Source organism: Tribolium madens, unplaced genomic scaffold (genome assembly GCF_015345945.1).
Source record: "Tribolium madens isolate multiple individuals breed KSU strain unplaced genomic scaffold, Tmad_KSU_1.1 Scaffold_20;HRSCAF=117;Tcas5.2_LG4, whole genome shotgun sequence".
Taxonomy (NCBI): domain Eukaryota; kingdom Metazoa; phylum Arthropoda; class Insecta; order Coleoptera; family Tenebrionidae; genus Tribolium; species Tribolium madens.
The window spans coordinates 8,782,373-8,793,100 of NW_025400985.1; the positions used below are offsets into that span (position 1 = coordinate 8,782,373).

A 10,728-nucleotide genomic window follows, 5' to 3' on the forward strand; every position below is an offset into this window, starting at 1 on the left:
AAACACCAACATTCAAACACAATATGTACAATTTATTTAAAAAACAAGGAACTTAATCTCAATATACACAAACGTAACATAAGTACTTACTCTAAATATTTCTAACATTATAACTTGACCAAAAACAAATCATTTGGAATGTTACTCAATTAAAAGGTCCTCTGGGATCGAATGATCCAGGTGAATAGGGCCAGTAACTAGGCGGTGGGAATAATCCTGTTTGGGCGTGTTGTGCACCCGGAGGAAGGATGCTGGGTATTTTGGCAGCGGTAGTGTGTCCTGTGGGATACAAAGCTGCTCCTAATTCACTTTGGTGGGGTTGATATTTATGGTATCCTGGAGTAACATCAGTCTGACCTTGAGCCTGTGCTTGGCAAGCTGCCATGAGACCGTGGAAGTCGAATTTGTAAGCGTATCTTTTTCCGTGTACTTTGGACATTATGTTCTTGTCGTAATAATACCTGATGGACAAAAACACGATTGATGTTAGGCAACTTTGTTTGTTTCACTGCTAGACATTTGCATAACATTCTAACAAGGCTTGTGTAAAAAATAGGGATTTAAATAATTTATTTTTGTAAAATCGCATTGTTGATATTTTTCTATCAGGAATAAATCTAACCAGTTTTTCTTTAGGGCAGTTGCAAAAAATACCCTTTTTAACAGGATAAATAAATACTGAAAAAAAACTCTGTTTTAACTCGTTATTTTAAACAAAAAATAATATACAAAGTGTCATATTTGTCGTTTATGTTAAATTTTTGTCTAAAGTGGCTATAAAATAGCTGTGGGCAAATAACGATCAGAATTTTTCCTGCTGTAAATATTCCTTCACAAAGCAAATATTTTACTTGACGTAAAATCTGTCAGTATTTTCCAAGAAACCGTGTTGTATTAGAAAGTTTTCGTTTTATTATCTCACCTAAGCGCCCTGCTGAGTTTATCATAGTTCATATTTGGTTTAGATTTTCGTTCTCCCCATCTCCGTGCAACTTCGTCCGGATCGGTAAGCTTGAATTCTCCATTGGTGCCTTCCCACGTTATACACGCTGAATTCGACGAATCGCCAAGCAGTTCCAAGAGAAACTGCCACAGTTGGATCTGGCCGGATCCTTGGGCCACCAATCGGCTTGAAGCCGCGTTTAACAGTTGATAGGGATCTATAAAGAAGCCATCTTTAAATATCTTGAATTTTTATCAAATCATGTCGCAACACTAGGAACCGAATGCTCGTCTGGGGTTTCAATGGAATTTTCTACTGCAGACCGATCCGTTTATACAATTTTTTTTACATTTGTATCACCAAACTAGTGTTTCAAATCGCTTCGAAATAAAACTCTTTTCAAGCGGAAATACGAAAAAATCAAAATAAGATTAAAAAACACATCTTGTTTCAAATGTTACATGTCAGTGAGTTCCTTTAGAAGAAAGAAATGATTCAAAATTCTGTAAAAACGGCATCTATCCATTCCTTTTCTTTTGATGATAATCTGTTTTACATTTATTATTTGAACTTATTTTTGGCACTTTCTTTAATGTTTAGTTAGATAACAGCATCCCTTTATAAAAATAACAATTGAAAAACTGAAAAATGTAGACACGAAATTACTTTTACACAAGAGAATTAAACAAACATTAGGTACGATTAAATAAAAAATCTATCCAGTCATGTTTAAAAAATATAGTGTCCCCGGATAGGTGAAATGACTTGTAGGTAAAAGTTAAAAAATTCTCGATTTTAATTTTCATTCTTTAGGGTTCAGCCCTGCTTGGTTAAAGACTAATGTCTAACATTATTCTGGTTTTGAAAAATCAAGTATGCCTTGGATATTTTCAAAAAAACTTATTTTTCTGTAGAATAAAGTCTTTTATGTGGCAAATATTACAAATAGTTGTTAAGTTGTTTAGAATCAATATTTAAACCCCTATACCAAAAATTTCAAAATCATCGGTCAACTATAATTTTTCATTTTTTTGTTTAACTATTATTCCATAAATTAAAGAACTTTATTTTTAACACTTCTTTTATTATGAATAAAAAAATAAGCCACAATTTATAATAAAATTTAAAAAAATGTAATTTTTTTTATAATGGAAAATTTAAAACGTTTTTTATTATTTACAAGAGTCGTTTCACCTATCCGGAAAGACACTGTATGTTCCTTTGAAAATTTCACAATTTCATCTTTTGTAGATGAATATAGCTGAGTGGAAAACGGCAACAATTTTCAATCTTACATCAAAATTCAAAGTCCATTCTGATGTTTTCCTAATCGATATACAGGCTCGCTAAAAGGTATGGATACAGTTAAATATTACAAAAACTATTTATCAAAACTTATTGAAATTTGGTATATGCTTAAAAGTAGTATCGCCTGAGATATTTATCAAACTTCTATCTTCATTTGTTCTGGGGATACAAGGCTAACTTGCTTTTTTTTTAATGTTAAGAAGGTCAAATTTAATATTTTTAAAAAGAGCATTTTTGCGACACATGATGCGTAGGTACCTTATTTTAAAAAAAAATCATCGAACTAATTAAATTTTGAAAAATGTTTTTTTTTGTCCTATCGTTAGCTCTGCCGCATGAACTTTGACCAAAAAATAGATAAACTGTTTCCCAAATTTCAACGTGCCTTGCTAAACCGTTCTGAAAATATTTAGCTGTATCCATACTTTTTAGCGACCCTGTATAAAATCACAGGCAAAAAACGTTAATTTGTTTTAAATGATATACCTAAGAGTTAAAGGAATCCAAAAATCCAAACAACCAAAAATGTTAGAAGAATTTTAGTGAAACTTGATTTCTTAAATTGTTACAAATTGTTCAGAAGTCAATTGTAGGTACATTGAATAAATTATAGGATTTCCTTTTGTGAAACTAAAAATTGGGTGTTGATAACGCAAAGAAAGTTGCAAAACGAAATTAAAAAATATTTTAGAATGACTGTAAAACTAACAAATTTCCATAAAATCAAATAAAAGTAATCTACCATCTACATGGGAGATCCAAAAGGGTGGTAAAAACATTATTAAAAGCGCAGATAATATGCTTTTATAATAAATATAATCATCATCATCCGAGTGTAATTACTATTTTATTTTCATTTTGTGAATCACTTTGGTAGCTTATTTCTTTAGTGTTTTTACTGTAAACAACATACCGTTATAGATCATGCTTCCTGTATGCAGTTTATGATGAACAGGATGAGATCGAACGGCAAGTCTTCTTGCCACTAACAAATCTTCGGGGCTACAACCCGGCAGCCTCCACATGGCTGCCACTTATACACTTAACATTTTAACAACAATACAATTTAAATTGAATTAGAGTCACCTCAATTCAATCACACCGAAGTCAACCGTGGAATGGCGCCACGACGCCGACGTTTCAGTTTCAAATTCACCCCCTCCATCCAACCCTAATCACGTATAAATGGGTTGTGATCACATGTCCAGAAAAGGGAAAAAGCAGTGTAAAATTTTTGATGAAACCTCTTTAACTCTCTCCTGGATTTATTTATTAATAACAATTTGTTTACATTTATATTCTGTGAGTAAATTACGTTGTTGGATTGGTTGGAATATGTCACGTGGGCTAATATCCAAAGCGGTAGGAAGTTTTCAACTCTCATCCTTCCTTCCTTCCCCGAGCTTTCCTCTTCAGCATCCTCTTTGTATACCAGAGGAATTAAAGTTGTAATGTGAAAAGCATTTCGTAACAACGATTTAGGTATACAAAGTGATCTATCATTTAAAATTAACAAAAAATAACTATTGTTAAACGTGCGTGATGAAATTTTGATAAGCGGGGTACAAAGTTCAAGGTCAAATATCCCATATAAAAGAAAAAATAAATTGATTAAAGAAAGAATTAATGCGCTTTTTGTGCGTTAATAACAATTGATGGTATTTCTGGGCTCCATTAATACAAGAGAGCAAAAGTCTGACAAAGGACGAGGGGCCAAACGTCTAAGCCCTGTAAAGTCTGTGGGTCGAGTGACAGTATTTGACTTTTAGATGTGCCCCCGCTGCGTGTAATCCCAAAACTGATACTCAGTCTCCGCTGAAATGGATGAAAGCGACGTCCCTCCTCGATATACTGTTTATTTAGTCTCATAATCATCCACATCTCTGTTACAATTTAATCGAAAATTAAAGGTGTTTCGTATGCTTAAGTAGCGTGAATTTAAGGGCACAGGTAATCAAGAAAACAATATCGCGAATCCCGCTGTGCTGCATAATGAGACAGGGCCGGGATTACGATAAACCCTGGTGTGCCAGGATTATCTCCGGCCCGGATTTGGGGCGCCGTTTCAACTACCATATTAGCCTACTAAGTTATTTATTACCTAGTAATTAAGTCGCCAAGTGGCGCTTCGAAAACCTCCCCCGAGGAGGACACAAACTTGCGGTGTTTATATTAGGCAAAACAAAACTTTAAATGTAAGATATAAATAACACTTTTATTTTCATTTAAATGTTTCTATTTTTTTGCATTTTAGACCCAACCTCTAGATCGAACCTGTCAAAATATCCAACAACTTTTATATAGAAAAAAAGAACCTAATTTACTTGTACCTTTGCTAAATACTTGTAGAAAACGTTTTTAAACAATCTTTCAGAAAATAAAAATTAACGTTTAGTTAATAATTTAGGTATACATTACCTTCTATACATTCCATTACCTACATATAACACAATTTTTGCCACAAAATTTTAAAGTTTGCAATTTTGTCGCATTGTTTATTTTAGCAATTTTTAAAAATAAAAGTATTTTTCCAATTTGATTGTGAAAAGCAACATTGTGATATGTCATTTTAGTTGTCCAATGTGCTATTATTGTAGTAGTTTTTTAAACACTTTTTTAAGGTGGTTGTGACTGATGCTTTTCTATCGAAACTTTAGACCATTTAAAAAATACAAAATTACAGAATTTTACACAAAAATGTTTATTGGCTTGCATATAAACAAAAATACGATTTAACCCGTCACACCAAACTTTTATTTTAAATACGACGCGTTTCAACCACAGAGTGGTCATCCTCAGGTGAGAATAAGAGGGAGTTTTATTCTCACCTGAGGATGACCACTTTGAGGTTTAAAATAAAAGTTTGGTGTGACGGGTTAAATCGTGTTTTTGTTTATCATTTCCATATCAAGAGGATCTAGTAAGAAGAATAGCTTGTATATAGGTACCATACCGAACAAAAAAAAATGAGACAGTAAGGACATTCTACTGACACCTAACATATTCTCACAGTGTTCTTGACATTTTGACGTTTAAAAAGTGTAGATTAAAGCTTGCCTTACAGTACAGTTGGGGACAAAATACTTTGGTCGTCAATGTGATTTGAGTGACATTAAATTGTAAAGGATGCTTTAGGACTGTTAACCTTATTTTAGCTACTGTCAATCACACTTGACAAGTTGGACATATTTTTGATAGGAAAATACAGTCGCTGTCATTAATTTGAAATTGTAACGTTAAAGCTTGAATTACATTAAAGTGTCAGAAAAGTGACGACCAAAGTATTTTGTCTCCAACTGTAAGTAAATTTTCAAAAAGTATCAAAAATTTAAAAATAAAAGAAGTGGATTTGACTCTTTGGACAGATGCAATAAACCCTACCATAGATTTAAATGAACTTTTTGTAAACAGATCAACTACAGGATTATACAGGGTGTATCAGAAATACGTGTGTTAATTTTAATATGTAACACATCTCAATAAATAATAATTTTTTTCTATTTGTAAGTTTTCAATAAAAGCTTTCAAATTTGACTTAAAATTTGGAAAAGATAACATATCAAAACGGCGGGTGCCTCAAATTAAAAGTTCCGAAATATTTTCGTTGTGATAGAAACGAAACTACATTAAAAGAACTGCATTGTTGTGATTATTTATTAACATTGAACGGCATGTTTACACAAAATTCTGGGAAAAACAATAAAAACAATTAATAACAATTTTGCAAAATGTTATACCTATAGAAAAGTTGATTTACTTGCTGAGTTCTTTCACGTGTTAAAATTAACAGACGTATTTTTGATACACCCTGCATAAGATCAAATAAAAGGGATTCGATTTTTTTATATAAACAGTTGTTTAAAGAAAAAATAAAGTTTTATCAAAAGATAACAACTTAAATTTCTGCACTTTTTATGATATATCCAATTTTTATGATGAGTTTTTTTCCTTTTAATTCGCCTCTTTAAAAAACGTATCATTCCTACATGTACACATTTGCTCTATGCGAAAATTACATTGTTTAAGAAGATAATTTTTACATAGATTTTTTTCAACGGCGAGATTGGGGCATAAAAATTAAGTAATTTATGCGCAATGTTTGTTTCCCTGACTGTAAATGTGCCTAAATCTATTAAGCAATTTAACGATAAGACTGATAAGAACCCTCCGGAACGCGTAAATCGGTTTTGCCGGAAAACGACTGGAATTGGAAATGGAAACGATTACGTAGAGGAAGAAAGAAGTAAATTGAACCCTTCGGAAAAGCTATTATCACATTTAACAATTGTACGGTCTTGATAAGCGACTGAATAATAATCTTAAGTACGTAACACATGATTTTATCAAATCAGTGACCGTTTCAAACAATCATAAGACGTCATACAATATTAAAAAGTAACCCTTGTCACATGTTAATTTTACGAGGCGACATTCAACCTTCGACCGAAGTAAAAGAAGAGAAAAGCCGGAGTAAATACCACTTGAAATTCAGCAAGAGCTCTATAAGGGTAATATATAACTCGTTCCCGCCACCCTTCCTTCCTTCCTACGTGCCGAGTTTCCTTCCTCAACACCGGCGTACTTCCGAAACTTTCCACATTCCAGATAATGCCACAATATTAATGATCATTTTATATCAAACAGAGTGAGAAAATATGAATGAGCTCGACCCTTGATAAATATCTAGACGTATCAACGCGATAATTGCATTATTATACGCTCTAAATGCACCAGGGATCACACGACTTGACGCCAGGATAAATGCCGGATTTAGACAATACAAGCATCAAATTTAATTTTCCACTTATCAGAAAGGGATGCCCATATATGATTATACAGATTATTGCGTAGATTTACACAACAAAAAACAGACAACTAATGCATTATGTTTTTGATTTGTGATTTATTTACTAAATATCAGTTAAATGGTGGATGCGCTAAATTAAAAACGTGATTAGTTTATTTTGTACTAATTGTTTCTGATGCTTGAGAGGTACCAATTTTGGTTTTCGTCACCGAAACCATTTAGAATAACAATCAGTATGCACTTGTCGGTCTTCCTGCATCGGAAAACCCACAACTTTTAATTCCAACCTCACAACCACCTTGCCTATTCTTGGAAGTGTTTACTGCATTCGACCCCGACTTGTGACACAAGCGAAATATTCGCAAGGAAAATTTGAAACTTCGACCATTCCCACCCCAAAATAGCAATCATCGATAAGGACGCCAATGATTTGAAATCTTGAAATCTCCCTGGGGGGAAATAACGTCCGGTCTTTTTGGACCTTCAGAGTTAATTAAGCGTTTTAATTTCAACTCGTACCTTTCTCGTCGTCATCGTCGTCTTCGAAGACTTTACATTCGACGTTTAGGGGACTGGTGGATCTTCCAGTGACGCTGTGGCGAAGATGAGCGATGTGTTTGGCAAGAATCGTGCCGGTTCTTGCACAACCTGCTTTGGCTTCGAAATCAGTTCTTGTTAGTTCGCATAGTTCTTTTCCGGTCGTGGGGAACTTCTCGAAATCGGGTTTCGGATTTAGTGAGAATTTCCGAGAACACCATGACAGCCAAGATTTAATATGGGTGTTGGTCCATTCGAGGGGATCTGAACGGAGAAAAGGGGGTTATTAAATGATGGAACATGGAAGAGTTTATTAAATAATAATAGGGCATTGTAATTTGAAATGATTGAAAAACTGCTAAGTGGCTTCTAACAGGAACAAGATACTAAAAATAGAAACAAGAAAAAAAGTGTACTGCAAATTTTTTAATTATTTTTTTTTTCTTTCGGCTATGTGGTTGTAGACTTAAAAATATTACATTAAAGAATTTAAAAAGTATCACTTTTACTATTATTTTTATGACTAAATGTCACAAGTAAAAGTTTTACCTTTCAGGCGTGGAATAAAAATTTAGTTTTTAACTTTTACCATGACATTAACCAATGTGGTCTCTTAAGCTGTTTCAGCAGTGTCTAGAGAGGTATATTGTAGATGATCAGCATTCGACATTGATGTTTGTTATGATTTCATTGCAAAGCGTTCTGATTATTTTGTTCATTTACTTGCTAATTATAGTGTTGCTCTTCACTCTCGATCTGAATACGTTTGCAGATAAAATAAATAGTATATGCTGTTTGGAGTAAAAGTGAGTTTATGTGGCTCAAATGAATTATTTAAACATAAACTATCACTTTTACTCCTAACAACATAATATACTATTATTAAATAATCCACACATGTTTATTAGAAAATGTATTGACTACCTACATCCAGCAATAATATAATATTGTGATAATTATTAAAAGTAAATACTAAAAATTGAATTTTTGCATCTTTAATGTTAAAATCTAATTTAGAAAGACAACGTAGAAAAATCTAAAATTACGGTTTTTTGATTGATTTTCTTTTCGTTAAGATAAAATTTTACAAATACCTACACAGGCCTGTTATGTAAAAATTGTCTTGATTCTAGAATTTAAATAGTGAATTATTTTCAAGTGATGACAACTGGTCATCAAAAAATGTATTTTTTTTTGTATTTTTAATTTTGAGATTTATTACTCATTTCACTTAATTTAAAATTCAATTAAAGTGGTTTTTAATTTTTATGCACCACACAGGCATATTAAATAGGCAGGTAATTATTTTAGGTGTGTTAACACTTTCTCAGCAAATTTCAAAAAAAAGCGGAAAAAGTAATTTTGAAGAAAAAAGAAAACGTTGCTATTAAAACTTGTAAGTTTTTTGTATTTATTGAAAGCTTTCTTAATGATTTTAGTTTTCATATACAGAATGCGCCAGAACTCTCGCCCCAAAGAGAAATACCATGTAAGGTAAGATACTAGGAATATGGAAAAATGTTAAAAAAATTCTATCTATAAAAATTTCGAAGTTATAACATGTCAAATGTCAAAAAATAAATATCAAAAATTTTTGACCATTGGAGAGAAATGCTATTATTCCTTTGGTGTTTTATAGCCCTCAAGCACCTTTATGTATAATATACTATTTTCATAGGTCTATGTGTTTATTAGAAAAAGAGTACAATGTATTCTATTCTATGAAGTGCTGGTTTAATTAGTTTCTACAAACAATTTCTAATTAATAAAAAGTTTTTTGACATTTAAATAAGACAAACTCTATTAAAAGTGATTTTCCTAAGATTTTTTTCTGGAATCTGTAATATTCTTTTAAAGTGATAACTTGATTTTTTTTTTATTAATATCAAAGTAATTAATCAATAAACCCTGGGACACTCTGTATTTACGTAATAACACATATACCTACTTATACACACTACATTTCTTATTACATATTTATTGTTTCTTCCATTATAAATATTTTATTGCAGAATATAAACACATAAATCGCCTACAGTTGTTAAAATTGTAGAAATTAGCCTTCATTTTAAAATGTAGGTATGTTATAGTTTAAAATTAGTTGCCGTCGGAAAAATAAACAACTACCTCATCAACAAAAATATATTTCTTTTTATTTTAAGTACATATACATATTTGTAGAAACTTATTTCAGTAAAAACTGGGATTTTTGGCTAAACTTACCGGAAGGAACTAAAACCATTTCATTATCAATATCGCTATCACTGTCGCTGTTATTTCCAGCAGATTTTTGGCTTGTGTTAATACTGTCTGTAGATTTCCTTAAACTATCATCGGCAGCCGTCGGATCAAACGTGGCGCCAGGTGAAACATCATTCTTTGACGTTGATGGCTGTGGCGAAAAAGACGTTTCGAAAAATGCCAGTTTTGAAACTGGCAGCAATTCCGTGAATTCGTAGCTATCGCTGTCTTGCGACACTTGACTAGAAGGTGGCGATTGTATGTGAAGATTCTTTTCGGCTTCTGCGAGTATGTAATCGACGGTTTCATTGAATAACCCTTCATCCGGTATAACCGGAAGCTCCTCTTCGGACAATCCGTCATTTTGATTCGACTGCGAGCTTTCGTCACTGAGAAACCGCTGCAAGTTGTCTCTGTAATTCCGCACTTCACCATCACTGTCACACGATTTGTCCATAATCCCATTATCGGAGTCTTTGGCACCACTTAGCACTGATTCGAGATGCGGACTGATTTTCGGCGGTACCTTCGCGAATTTATTTACTGAATCATTTTGTGAATCACCCGATTTTTTCAGCAGATGTTTGAGCAATTCGGAAGTTTTCAGTTTGTGGAACAATGAATCCTCACCAGCCGATGTGAAACCAACAGTTCTACTGGCCGTTGATTCACCACTTTCAGAGATCATTGCTAACTGATTCACGCATCAATTTCCCGGAAAAGTTTAATTTCATATGAGCAACGCACCCGACTTTCAATGCAATTTACTTCTTGGCGGTCAAGTTTCGGGAAAACCCACCGAATTTTATGTCTTACATCCTCTTTTTTGCAACTTAATTATCTTCCGCTCGGTTTTGCACATTGAACTGTGCACGTAAGCTGCGGATGCTGC

General features: G+C 32.9%; 1 protein-coding gene across 1 annotated transcript; it reads right to left on the bottom strand.

Moving 5' to 3' along the window:
• Positions 1–11: 11 nt before the first annotated feature.
• LOC123005704 lies at positions 12–10,524 on the bottom strand. Its single transcript, XM_044399586.1, has 4 exons — positions 9,819–10,524; positions 7,578–7,859; positions 923–1,160; positions 12–461 (listed from the first exon to the last, which is right to left on the bottom strand). Exons 1-4 carry the CDS (start codon positions 10,522–10,524, stop codon positions 146–148), a joined length of 1,542 nt encoding a protein of 513 aa, XP_044255521.1. The 3' UTR covers positions 12–145.
• Between the last annotated feature and the right edge of the window lie 204 nt (positions 10,525–10,728).

Bases quoted from the DNA above. Each gene is read 5' to 3' on its own strand.
- LOC123005704 (XM_044399586.1), bottom strand. From the start codon at position 10,524: ATGATCTCTGAAAGTGGTGAATCAACGGCCAGTAGAACTGTTGGTTTC. The intron at 7,860-9,818 runs GTAAGTTTAGCC...TTCTCCGTTCAG, and splicing joins AATGGTTTTAGTTCCTTCCG to ATCCCCTCGAATGGACCAAC. The intron at 462-922 runs GTGAGATAATAA...TTTGTCCATCAG, and splicing joins AAACTCAGCAGGGCGCTTAG to GTATTATTACGACAAGAACA.